A 14,179-nucleotide genomic window follows, 5' to 3' on the forward strand; every position below is an offset into this window, starting at 1 on the left:
CTTTGATTTTCAGAATTTTTACTTTGTTGCTTATTTGGGGACTTTGATTTCATTTTTCTTTTTCTTTTTTTTTTGGAGGAGGGAAAGCAGGGCAATTGGGGTTAAGTGACTTACCCAAGGTCACACAGCTAAGTAAGTGTGTCAAGTGTCTGAGGCCGGATTTGAACTCAGGTCCTCCTGACTTCAGGGCCAGTGCTCTACTCACTGTGCCACCTTTCATTTTTCAAGGTTTTTTAGTTGCAGGTTCAATTCATTGAATTATTCTTTCACTCTTTTGTTTATGAAAGTGATTAGACACATACAATTTTTCTTAAGAACCACTTTAGCTGCATAACTTAAGTTTTGGTATGATGTCTCTTAACTGTCACTTTCTTTTGTGTAATTTCTATTGTTTCAGCAATATCTTTGTTTTGTTAGAATTATGTTATTTGGTTTCCAATTACTTTCTTAATTCTTTCCTTAAGGCTCCTTTATCGAATACAATTTTATTGCATTGAGATTACTAAATGATGAATTTAATACTTTTGCTTTTCTACATTTTAAAATGAGGTCTTTCTGTCCCAATGTATGGTCAATTTTGGTAGAAGTGCCATATACATCTGAGTAGTATGTACATTTCTTATTTCCTTTATGTATATAGATCTATATTAGTCTGCATTATTAACATTTTATCTATCACTTTCTTTTTTTTTTTTTTTCTGTGTTCAGTTTCGTTTAATGACTGGCACCTCCCTGCAGAGGAGGAAGCGGGCAACTAGGTGGTAGCAGAGAGGACGTTCACTTGAAGATCTTGCCCTGATTGAAGGGCTTGCCCACATGCTGGAAGGCCCCCTCCCAGGAGAAGTACTCTCGGACCATGGTCTGGGTCTCCTCACTGCCAGGATCCAGCTTACGCCACGTGTAGGATTCATAATCTACCTGCCAGTCTGGACTCAGCGGGAAGGCAAGTTCCTGGCCCCGGAAAACCCAGACTCCAGAAATGGCGCTGCTATTGTTGATGCCAAAAAGAATGACACTGGCAAACGCGTTCTTCCTCAGCTTGTCCAGGCGCTGGAACATTCCAGTGATGAGGTTGCAGCTCATGAAGGTCTGGCTGAGCTCCTGGGGGAAGCGGTACTCGGCATACCACAGGGACCAGCCGTCACGGTCAAAGTGCTCCCAGAAGTACGGCAGGGCCACTGTCAGTGTGTCCTCGTTGGAGTACTTTCGCTTAAACTCATCCAACACAAACGTACTCTTGGGCAGGTGGGCAAAGGGATCCTTGGCCTTGGGCTCTGCAGCCAGAGCCTGGTCACACTCGTCCATCTCCTCCTCGGGGCCAGGGGCTGTGGCCTCCTTCTTCTCTTCCTTCCGCTCAGCCTGGGCCTTCTGTTTCTCTTCTCGCTGTCCCTTCTCCTTTCTTGGGGCCTCCTTCTTAGGCTGACTTTCAGCAAACTTTTTAGCATCAAACTGTGCCATCTTCTCACAGAGCTTCACCTCTCCCAACACCGCCCGGAACTGGGGTTGGTGGATGCAGGTGAGGAACCAGCGGTTGGTGTTGGGAAAGGCCTGCCTGAAAGACGGCTCTAGAACCTGCTTGTAGAGCCACAAGAGGGTACACACAACTGTGATGTCAGCCAGAGTCACACGCTCCCCCACCAGGAAAGTCCGAGTCTTCAGGTGGGCGTCAAGCAGCCCCAGAACCCGCCTCACCTCCTCTTTTGCGTTCTCTGTAGCCTGTTTGTTGTGGTGCATGATGCCAAGGGTGGGAAACACCCAGGTACTGGCTGGAGGAACGATGTCGCTGTCAGCAAAGCTCACCCACTGGATCACCTGGGCAGCCGCCTCCGGAGTACAGCCTCGAAGGTCATCGTTGCTCACATAGTGGGCAATGGCGTTGCTTTTAAACACACAGAACCCATCGTCACCCTCAAACGCTGGAACCTTGCCTGCAGGAAATTTTCGGAGGAGTTCGGGGGTGCGGTTGGTCTGACCAAAGTGGAAGTGGGGAGGTGCGGACAGCACGCGGATCTGGGCCCCACTGTACTGTGCAGCAATGAGGGCCTTGAAGGCCCGCCAGTTTTCAGGGTATGTGTACAGGGTCCCAGCCGCCATGGTGATTCCGCAGAGAAAGGGGGTGGGGACGTCGGCGCTGCCGCAAAGTGAGTCCGGCCGGGGGGCGGGGAGGGGAGGAGGAAGAGGGAGGGAGGGAGGGAGGGAGGGACGGGCGGGTCTATCTATCACTTTCTTAAGTCTACAAATCAACAAAACAATATATCAAGCCCTCATTTGTAGTGAAAGCATTTTTAGGTTGTTTTTTTTTTTTTTTTGCTGGGGGGAAGGCAGGGCAATTGGGGTTAAGTGACTTGCCCAAGGTCACACAGCTAGTAAGTGTGTCATGCCAAGTGTCTGAGGCTGGATTTGAACTCAGGTCCTCCTGACTTCAGGGCCGTGCTCTACTTACTGCATCACCTAGCTGCCCCTAGTGAATGCATTTTTGAGGTACAAATGCTTACACTGAAATTTTAACAATCAGCTCTAGTAAGAGTTGACTCCAGAATATTCCTAACAGTAGTCTATTTCCATCCTTCTCAATACCCTAAGAAATTAAAATTCTTATTTGGAGTAGAGACTGGTTACAATATAGGGTCCTTAATTTGTATATATTGGTCTTCTACTTTATATAAGGTCCTTGGTCCTCTTCTTGAAACATTACACCAGACTTTTATATACTTTGTAGGTTGGAAATATGGGGCAGCTAGGTGGTACAGTGGATAGCATCCTGGGTCTAGAGTCAGGAAGACTTATCTCCTTGAGTTCAAATCTGGCCTCAGATACTTACTAGCTGCGTGACCCTGGGCAAGTCACTTAACCCTGTTTGACTCAGTTCCTCATCTATAAAATAAGCTGGAGAAGGAAATCACAAACCACTCTAGTATCTTTACAAAAACAAAACAAAACAAAACAAAAAACAACCACATTGGGGTCATGAAGAGTTAAACACACCTGAAAAACGACTGAACAACAACGAAAGGATAGAAACATTCTTTTCATTAACTGAAACAAGGTGGCTATAAATTTCTGCATTTTCATTTTAAAATCCAAATATAGGACATACTTTGTAATGGTTACAAAGTAACTTATTTATAACTAAGGAAACACATAGGCACACCCAGTTAGTGCTAGTTCATTTTATGTTGTTACCAGTCATGCCTAGAAAAATATTGTGCTGCCAATAAAATGAGTGAACTGTGACTGTCATCCTGATAATTAACTTTGTAAACTTAGTTTTCAAATGAACACTTGCTTCCTCTGGAAAGGGGAAGCTTCTAAGAGAATATAACTGGATGGAAAATAAGAGACTACGATTCTTGGGCAGGGTTTACTCTGAGAACACTATCTGAAAGTACAAAGAAAAAGGAACTAAGAATAAGGCTTATTTAGGACGAATACTAACTGTTAAGACCTCTATAAACTTTGTGACTCCTCCCCAAATGTTGTTATTTTCATCTTTGTATGTTTCTCTGTGACATCAGGGAGGCAAATAAACAGGGGTGTGTTGATAAATATCTGGGTCTTTGGGAAAATAAATGTATGCAAGACATATATTTAATCTGAATTATTAACAATTTCTCCATCACTTTCTTAAGTCTAGACGATCAGCAAAACAATAAAGCCAGCCCTAATTTGTAGCCTTTGCTCATTTCTGAGAAGCAGATGTTCCCACCAAAGAATTAACAGTCCTGAGCTAGCACAAGTCAGTTCCAGCACACCCCTGCAAACAATAGTAAGGATAACAAAAGAAAGATCAGCATTCGTGGGGGAAGTTTCCATACCAAAAGGTCCCTTCACTGATGAAATCACAAGTCTGTATTTAATAGTTACTTGGTCTACCAAGAAAATCACTGGTCCAGCTCCTATCCCTATGCCATTTCCCTATAGTGCTTGTAAGTCCCTTACAAGGCTGATGGAATGTATCTAGATGGGGTTGTGTGCTTTTTTTTAGGGAATAAGGCAAGATAGAAAAGGCCCAGGTGAAAAGAACCTTTTTCACAAGACTACAAGAGGTAGTGGCAGCCAGAGGCCAGAAGGGGGCACCAACAGGCAAGTTCTGAAAACAGAATAAGGACAAAAGAAAAAAAAATCAGTAAACCTTTTTTTTTTATTAATTAGATTTTTTATTTTTCGTTTACAACACTTAGTTCTACATGTTCTTGAGTTTCAAATTTTCTTCCATTCCTTCCCCCCCCAAGACAGCATGCAGTCTGATATAGATTCTACATAAACCTTCGCATTAAACTTATTTACACAATAGTCAAATTGCAAAGAAGAATTACGACCAATGGGACAAATCATGAGAGAGAAGAAACAAAGCCAAAAAAGAAGAGAAAAAAAGGAAGCAAATAGTTTGCCTCAATCTGCATTCAGACTCCACAATTCCTTCTCTGGATGTAGCTAGCTTTTTCCATCACGAGTCCTCGGGAGCTGTCTTTGAGCCTTGTATTGCTGAGGAGAGCCAAGTCTATCAAAGCTAATTATCACAGAATCAATATGTCTGTGGTTGTGTACAATACAATGTTCTCCTGGTTCTGCTCCTCTTACTCAGCATCATATCATGTAGGTCTTTCCAGGTTATTTTGAAGTCCATATCTTCCCCATTTCTTCTTCTTCTTTTTTTTTTTTTTTTGGAGGGGGAAGGGCAAGGCAATTGGGGTTAAGTGACTTGCCTAAGGTCACACAGCTAGGAAGTGTGTCAAGGGTCTGATGTCAGATTTGAGCTCAGGTCCTCCTGACTCCAGGGCTGGTGCTCTACTCACTGCACCACCTAGCTCCCCCCCCCCATTTCTTATAGCACAATAATATTCCATTACATTCATAGACCACAACTTGTTCAGCCATTCCCCAATTGATGGGCATCCCCTTGATTTCCAGTTCTTTGCCACCACAAAAAGAGATGCTATCAATATTTTTGTACATACAGGGCCCTTTCCCACTTGTGTGATCTCTTTGGGATATAGCCCTAGGAGATATTGCTGGGTCAAAGGCTATGCACATTTTTATAGCCTTTTGGGCATAGTTCCAAATTGCTCTCCAAAATGGCTGGATCTGTTCACAACTCCACCAACAAAGTATTAATGTTCCAATTTTCCCACATCCTCTCCAGCATTTATCATTTTCCTATTTTGTCATGTTAGCCAATCTGACAGGAGAGATGCGGTACCTAAGAGTTGTTTTGATTTGTGTTTCTCTAATTAATAAATCAGTAAACCTTTGATCCAGACAGAGATCATTATTAGGAATATGCCTCAAAGAGGTCAAAGACAGAGGGAAAGGATTCATATGCAGAAAAATATTTACAGCATTGCTTTTGGTTGTAGCACAGAACTAGAAACAAAGTCAGAATCCATCCATTGGCAAATGAATGAACAATTTATGGTATGTGTATGCAATGGAATATTAATATATTGCATGAAGTAATGAAAGGGATGAAACCTGGGAGGTCTTGCATGATAGAAAGTGAAGTTGTTTAGAACCAGAAAAACAATTTATACAATGACTGTTCAGTCATATCCAACTCTTTGCGATCCCATGGACCATACTGTCCATGGGGTTTTCTTGGCAAAGATACTGTAGAGTATGACTGGTTTGTCATTTCCTTCTCCAGTGTATCACCAATCCATAGGCAAACTGAGGTTAAGTGACTTGTCCAAGGTCACATAGCTAGGAAGTTTCTGAGGCTGGATTTGAACATAGATCTTCTTGACTCTGAGCCCAGCACCCTATCCACTATGTCATTTAACTGCCTCAATGACTACAATATGGCAAAAGAAAATAATTGGGAAAAACTTTAAAACTATGGTGAGTACAGTGATAAATCAAGATTTCAGAAGGTGGATTATAAAATATGCTATATATTTCTTACCAGAGAGGTGGTAAAGAAGATGGGCTTTTGTAGTAGTTTAAACATCTCTTTTCTTTGGCTAAAAATATCTTCCTGTTGTGCCTTTCTGTCTACATGCCCTATCTGATCACACCCAAAACTGGATTAAGTAGCTCAGGAAGAGAGACTACAACGCCACCCACACCCCATCTATATCTATAGATATACTCTTATGTATATGTGTGCATATATAGTATCTTCTAAGCTAACTGATCCAAAGTTTTGTGCATATTTTATATCTATGTATGTGTGTATATGTATGTACACACAATACATATGTATATTAAACATACACGCATTTATGGGCAGCTAGCTAGGTGGTGCCGTGGATAGAGTGCCTGGCCTGCAGTTAGGAAGATTCATCTTCCTGAGTTAAAATTTGGCCTCAGACATTTGCTAGTTATATGACCCTGGGCAAGTCATTTAACCTTGTTTGCCTCAGTTTCCTCATCTGTAAAATGAACTGGAGAAGGAAATGGTGAGCCAATACAGTTTCTTTGCCAGGACAACCCCGAATGGGGTCACGAAGACTACGAAAGGACCTAACAACAAAATATGTGTATGCATATACACATATGTACACACAATACATACATATGTATATGTATGTATTATACAAATATATATTTACCTACATGTATTTGTCACCTTGTGAGGAATACATATCCATCACCTTTTGACAAAATGTGTCACACTCTTGAGTGGTTCAATAAATTGCTATTTGCCTGTCTGCCTGTGCTGGTTCATTCATGCAGTGGCTAGCAAAGACCCAGAAAATTCTTGTAACAACTTATTGTGTACCAGGGGAATGAAAGAGGAAATTAGGAAGGAATAAAAGGACTGTTTTCTTGCAGTGAGGCTCAAGTCGGAGTTGGAAAACATGAATTTGTGGTGTAGCCGGTCATCATGTTATGTGACTTCCTCCAGTTCCCCTCCAACAGCATGTGGGTAGGAGGAAGAATCCAGAACTGTCTTTGGGTGAGAGATGAACAGCAAAAAGTTGATGACAGTGTAGATGAGAACTGGTTAACTACAGGGTTGGGATTGGGAGGAGAGGAAAGTGAAGGGAGAGCCATGACAATGGCCTGAGAAAGTACTCAAGGCAGAAGGTTTACGGGTCATAATGAAGGCAAATATTTAGGGTTAGAGGCATAGAGAGAAGAAATAATTGGAGTTATGGTCAGGTAGAAACAACAGAATTTTAAATATTAAGTGGTATAGTTGTGAGTAATGAGAAATCCAGGGAGTGACTGTATGTGTAACTGAGGTAGAATGGAGTAGGACACGGGATTTAAGAAGATTACAGAATGGGAGGTTGAGTAAACATCAATATGTATGCTTAAATCCCCCAGTTAGAGAGGAGAGGAAGACTGGTTGGAGAATGACCTAGAGCAGGGGTAGGGAACCTGCAGTGAAGCCACATGTGGCCCTCTAGGTCCTCAAGTGTGGCCCTTTGACTGAATCTAAACTTCACAGAACAAATTCCTTTAATAAAAAGATTTGTTCTGTAAAACTTGGGCTCAGTCAAAAGGCTGCACTCAAGGATCTAGAGGGTCACGTGTGGCCTCGAGGTGACAGGTTCCCAACCCTTGGTAGCCTGTAATTGGCCTTGGAGAGCTACCTACATTACATGCTTTGCAGGCCCCCTTTTTAAATATAACTCTAGAGTATAGGAGAGCTTTATACAATGAGAGAAGTTTTGCAAAATTCAGTACTATAACAAGTAAAAAAAATATATTATATTTAATACCATACATACACTTCATCTTTAGTATACAGGGGTATAAGAACAAAGACGTGATAAAAACAAACCAATAGAATATAAGGAGGGCAGGGACTATTTTGTTTTTGTGTTTGTATCTCCAGCACCTAGCATTGTATTTGAAGAGTGAAGAGGACCTGCGTTCGAATCTTCTTTCAGGTACTACCAGCTCTATGACTGAGCAAGTCATTTAACTTCTCCCGGCCTCAATTTCCTCATCTGTAAGTGAGGCAGTTGGACTCAATGACCTCTAAGTTCCCTTCCATTTCTAAATCCATAAGTTTATGAACAGCAACATTTTAATATGTAAAGAAGAGAAAAAGAGAATTGTATATGAAATGATGAACTTCTATTTTAGTTTTATACACACATACACACACACACACACACACACATATATATATATATATATATATATATATACACACAAAATATTTAACATGACAGTAACAAAGCTGCCTGTTTGTCTGTGGTCTGCCCTCTTCTGAACTTCCTTCTACTTTTTTCTTTGTATTTAAAATTTTTTTTTTGAGGAAAATGGGGTTAAGTGACTTTCCCAGGATCACAAAGCTGGCCAGTGTCCAAGGCTGGATTCGAACTCAGGTCCTCCTAACTCTAGAGTTAGCGTTCTATCTACTGTACCACCTACCTGCCCCTAAAAGTTTTTTATTGATGCTTTTCCCCTTTGCTTTCTTCTTTTGTATTAGTTACTATGACTACCCACCCAGTGCCCCCACACCAAGTAAAAGCCCTCATTTCTACCAAATAAATATAATTAAGCAAAACAAGTTTATGTATTGGTTATTTCTGGAAAAAAAATGTAGGTCTCTTTATGGTCTTGAAGTCTATCGCCTCTTTCTTTCAAAAGATAGGAGACCTGTTTATCATCAGGCTTTGGGAGTCATGGTTGGGTCATATGGCATTAAAGGCATGAAAAGGGGATTCAATAGCATCTACTTTGCCCACTGTACCCCAAGAACTACGGCACTTTTCCAGTTGAAAACTCATTTGTGTGTTGTTTTCCCCATTAGAATGAGAGGTCTTCAAAAGCAGCAACGGTCTGACTTTTCTATTTGTATACCTAGTTCTTTGCACATAGTAAGCAATTAATAAATGTTTCACTCACCCATTCATTCATGGCATTGTTCAGTGTCCTTAAGTCTTTCAAAGTTGTAAATATCATATAAATTAGTGTAAACATTATATAAATTGTTCTCCTGGTTTTGCTCACTGTATTTTATCAATTCATAAATGTCTTATCCCTTTCACTATTTTTTATGGTGGAACAATATTGCATTACCTTCATATACCTCAATTTGTTTGGCCTTTCCCTAATCCATGGGTACTTGCTTTATTTCCATTTCTTGTATCAGAATATTAAGCAAAATCCAGCATGTTGGCCATATCTTCTTGACTGGGAAATTTTCATTTGTCTTTTCACATTTTCTTAAAAGAATGATTTTTTTCCCCCTAGAGGCAGACAGATGGACTGGTTGATATGAAGAAATCCCCCTCCAGCACAGAATGTTTGAAAATTACAACTCTTCCCACTGAATACCTCCTACAAGCTATAATTCTAGCTGTCATACACAATCCAGCCTCGGGATACTCTCACGTCCTCCTGACCCATCACTGCGCAGCCCTCTTAGTAACTAAAGAGAAAAGAAGGAAATGGTTACCAGATTCAGATACAGTCATCACCAGAAGTCTGCTTATTTTTGGTGACTGAGATACAGAGTATGTCATAAGGCAAGAGTAATAAGCAGGTAACCAGTTGGGCCATGCAGGCTGATATATGTAGTTTATCTCTCTGGCTCTCTGTCCCTCACAACCCATACTGGCCAATACTCAGATCTTGTGGGCTGAGTTAAGGCCCCAAACCTCTGTAAGATAGACAAGTACCTGTAGCTAGTCCAGAGAATAGGTCATAAAGATCAGGGTGAGAACGACTATGTGAATAACAGAACTACTATGGTGAAGGGTAGGTGCCTGGGGCAGGGGCCAGTCAGTAGTTGAAGTCAATAAACACTTATTAAACACACAAACAGCATACTAAGGGACAGCTAGGGGCACAGTGGATAGAGTTCTGGGCCTAGAGTCAGGAAGACTGATCTCCCTGACTTCACATCTGATCTTAGACTAGCTGTGGGACCCTGGGCAAGTCACTTAACCCTGTTCACCTTAATTTCCTCATCTGTAAAGTGACCTGGAGAAGGAAATCACAAACCATTCTAATATCTTTGCCAAGAAAACCCCAAATGGGGTCATGAAGAATCAGACAGGACTGGGAAAAAACCTGACAACTGTACTAAGTGTCAGGAATACAAATAGTAAAGAGAAAGACAATACCTGCCTTCGAGGAGTTTGCGCTCTAATAAAGGAGATAATACGCCAAAGGAAGTTGAAGGGAGGAGGAGAAACATCCGAAGTTGGGACAGGGTGAAGAAGTCCCAGAATGGTATCCAGGTAATAAGTTAAGAGATTTCTGAGCTGATTTGTTGTTGCAATCATTTTGAAACCTCTTTGTGGGCTAAGCTCCTTCCTTAAATGGAGGTTTTGGAATTCAGTCAGAGAGATGGAACATAATGATGATGTGTGGTACCAAGGCTGATGGGATCTTGCAGGATGTTGAAGCTTTCCCAATAATAAGGGACATAGTGAGGAAGTCAAGAGAAGTCCAGGTGAGAGATGGCCAGAACACCTGTGACACCAAACAGGAAATATTGAGAAAACCCACTGTTGCCCGTCTACTCTCTAAGCATCCCCACCCCATTTCAGTTCTTAATCTTCAAGATATTTGCACAGTTATTTCATTCAGGGGACATCTGTATTGTCCTCAGTCCAGTTTGTCTCTTGGCCTGATTTACAGATATGTGCTATTGCCAAAGGTTCAGCTGAAGGGCATGAATGTCTGGCATTTATATGGGCTAATGAAGACATACAGCCTCTATGTCCTTTCTCCTGACAGGCACATGTATGAATTGCCCCTTGTGTTTTGTACTGGTTTAAGGAACAAGTTAGCCCTCCGACGTCCTTTTGAAAACAAAATGCTTGTTGTCATGTTAAGTTCTGCTTACTATGTGCCCGGAACTGAGATGACACACTGGAGATACAAATACAAGCAAAAAGAAAGACAGTCCCTGACCTCAGGGAGTTCATATTTTGATGGCAGAAGAGAACACGTAAAAGGGAGTTGAAAAGCAGAGGGAGTAGAGAGTGAGGAAGGTGCTTGCAAGGGAAAGTCCAGAGAAGGAAGGATAGGAGGATAGATGGTCTCAGCTCTTCCATAAAATAGAGGTTCTGAGAGGAACTCACAAATGGAAGAAGGGGCCCACAATATCTGAGAGGAACGAGAAAGAAGAAGGGATTGGAGGGCAGTCACAGTCGTATGTAATGGGGGCTACTAAACACTAAAAGGGGCAGCTAGGTGGTGTGGCGGATAGAGTGCCGGGCCTGGAGTCAAGAAGATTCCTTCCTTCCAGACATTTACTAGCTGTGTGACTCTGGGAAAGTCACTTAGCCCTGTTTGCCTCAGTTTCCTCATCTGTAAAATGAATTAGAGAAGGAAATGGGAAACCACTCATGTATCTTTGCCAAGAAAACTGAAAAGGACTGAAACCACTAAAAACCTAAGGTGTTCCTTTTTTCTCTATGGAAAACAGATCCATACCTCAAAGGAAATGGCTCTGTCTTGTGGGATAAATTTTCTCTCGGTTACTGATGCTTGAAATCTCGACGCTATCTTTGACTATTTCCTTTACCTCTTGAATCCAATCAATTGCTAATTCTGGTCAATTCTTTTACAATATCTCTCGTGTAGGCCTCTCTCCTTTCTATTCCTATTGTAATCAACAGACTCCAGGCTCTCATGTATTCTCCCCTTTTCCTTCATAGTTATATTGATATCTTTTATTTTATTGGCTCGTTTTTGTATTTTAAAAAATAATATATTATTTTTCCCCAGTTAATGTAAAGACAATTTTTAACATTCATTTACAAAAATTTTTGAGTTCCAAATTTTCTCTCTCCCTCCTTCAATACAGCTACATCTTAGGATGGATTTGAACTCCAGTCTTCCTGGCTCCAGGATCAATATTCTATCCTCCTCCTAGCTGTCTCAATTGTGGAAGACATCATTGAAGAGATGGTTGGTGAATATCTAGCAAAGTTAATGGTGATTAAAGAGTTAATTTGATTTCATCAGGAATAGATCTTGCCAGACTAACCTTATTTCTTTTTTTATTTCCTTCCTTCCTTTCTTTCTCTTTCTTTTTCTTCCTTCCTTCCTTTCTTTCTCTTCCTTCCTTCCTTCTTTCCTCTTTCTCTCTTCCTCCCTCCCATCTTTTCTTTCTTTCTTTCTCTCACTCTCTTTCTCTCTCTGTTTCTTTCTTTCTCTTTCTTTCTTTCTTTCTTTCTTTCTTTCTTTCTTTTTCCTTTCTTCCTTCCTTCCTTCCTTTTTTCCTTCCTTCCTTCCTTCCTTCCTTCCTTCCTTCCTGCCTTCCTTCCTTCCTTCCTTCCTTCCTCTCTCTCTCTCTCCCTCTCTCTCTCTCTCTCTTTTTCTTTCTTTCTTTCTTTTTCTTTCTTTCCAGGACATGGGGGATGCTGTTGTTATTACTTACCCAGATTTTACCAAAGCAGTTGATAAAGTAGCTCCAAAAAGGTGGTAAGGTATGGACTGGATGGATCTGAAATTGGTTGAAGACCAGTCAAAGAGTAACTGCTAGTGGTTCTGTATCTTCTTGGCATGTTGTCTCACGGGGAGTGCCGCAGGGTTCTGCTTGCCTGGGGTCCTGTGCTGTTTGATATCCTTATCAATGACTTGGATGAAGGCATAGGTGATGTACTTATCAGATTTGCAGATGATACACAGCTGGGAGGGATAGCAAAAACTCTGAATAATGGAGTTAAAATCCAGGAGTATCTTTGTAGGCTAGAACATTGGGCTGAATCTAATCAGGTGAAATTTAAAAGGAATAAAGGTCAAGTCTTAGACTTGCATTTTAAAAAAATCAGCTTATTAAGTGCAAGATAGAGAAGGCTTTGGAAGATAGCCATTTGACTGACTGAAAAACATCTGGCAATACTTGCTGTAAAGTCAATATGAGTCAGTCTGTCAATAAACATTGATTAAGCACCTGCTTTGTTGTGGTTGTTCAGTCATGTCCAACTCTCTGTGATCCCTTCTGTGGTTTTCTTGGAAGAGACGCTGGAGTGGTTTGCCATTTCCTTCTTCAGCTCATTTTACAAGTGAGAAACTGAGGCAAACAGGGTTAAGTGACTTGCCCAGGGTCACACAGCTAGGAAGTGTCTGAGGCCAGGTTTGGACTCAGGAAGAGAAGTCTTCCTGACTCCAGGGCAGTAGTCTATGCACTTCAGCCACCTAGGTGGTGATATTTAGTGTACTGTGAAGTTAATATGAATCAGTCAATAACATTTATTAAGCATCTACTGTGTATGTGCCAAGTACTATGCTAAGAGCTTGGAATGCAAAGAAAGGCAAAATGCCTGCCCTTGAAGAACTGACAATCTAATGGTGGAGACAACAGGCAAACAACTACGAACAAACTAGCTATATACAGGATAAACTGGAAATAATCAACAGAGCGAAGGGATAAGAATTAAGGGGGATCAGGAAAAGCTTCCTGTAGGAAGTGGAATTTTAGCTGGGATTAGGAGGAAGCCAGAGAAGCCATGAGGGGGTGTGACGTGGCAGCCCAGAATGGTCATCTGACCTTTGGCCACTTTAAGAGAAGCAGAGCTTGGGGCAGCTAGGTGGTGCAGTGAGTAGAGCAACCGACTCTGGAGTCAGGAGGACCTGAGTTCAAATTTGACCTCAGACACTTGACACACTTACTAGTTGTGTGACCTTGGGCAAGTCACTCAACCCCAATCGCCTTGCCTTCCCCCCTCAAAAAAAAAAAGAGAGAAGCAGAGCTTCCAGGAGAAGGAAGTAGAATAGTCACATTTGGAATACTGTGTTCAGTTCAGGAAGGAAGGACAGAGAGAACCTGGAGAGCTTCTAAAGGAGGATCCTTATCATGTGGGGATCAGTAGGAGGAACTCAAGTTTTTCTGACTGAGAGAAGACTCAGGGGCATACAAAAGCTGTGCTCAACTGTCTGAAGGGCCACAAGGAAGAGGGATTGTACAAGCTTGCCTCAGAAAGCTGAACCAGGAGGAATTTACCCCCATCCACCAGGAGAGGTTTTTTTTTCCCAATAGTTTTCAGTGATGTCTGACTTTTTGTGACCCTATTTGGGGATTTCTTAGTAGAGATACTAGAATGGTTTGCCATTTCCTTCTGTAGCTTATTTTACAGATGAGGAAACTGAGGCAAACAGGGTTATGTGACTTACCCAGGGTCACACAACTAGTAAGTGTCTGAGGCTGGAATTGAACTCAGGAAGTCTTCCTGACTAGAGGCCTGGAATTCTATCCACTGCACCACCCAGCTGCCCAGTTATGATAATAGCTAAAAATAATAACAGAACAGCTTAC

General features: G+C 41.6%; 1 protein-coding gene across 1 annotated transcript; it reads right to left on the reverse strand.

Annotated features, from left to right (window-relative positions):
* Positions 1-714: 714 nt before the first annotated feature.
* Positions 715-2,094, reverse strand: LOC118859163 (elongation factor 1-gamma-like). Its single transcript, XM_036769621.1, has one exon. It carries the CDS (start codon positions 2,092-2,094, stop codon positions 778-780), a length of 1,317 nt encoding a protein of 438 aa, XP_036625516.1. The 3' UTR covers positions 715-777.
* Between the last annotated feature and the right edge of the window lie 12,085 nt (positions 2,095-14,179).

The sequence above is a fragment of the Trichosurus vulpecula genome, chromosome 8 (assembly GCF_011100635.1).
Source record: "Trichosurus vulpecula isolate mTriVul1 chromosome 8, mTriVul1.pri, whole genome shotgun sequence".
In the NCBI taxonomy this organism is placed as follows: Eukaryota; Metazoa; Chordata; class Mammalia; order Diprotodontia; family Phalangeridae; genus Trichosurus; species Trichosurus vulpecula.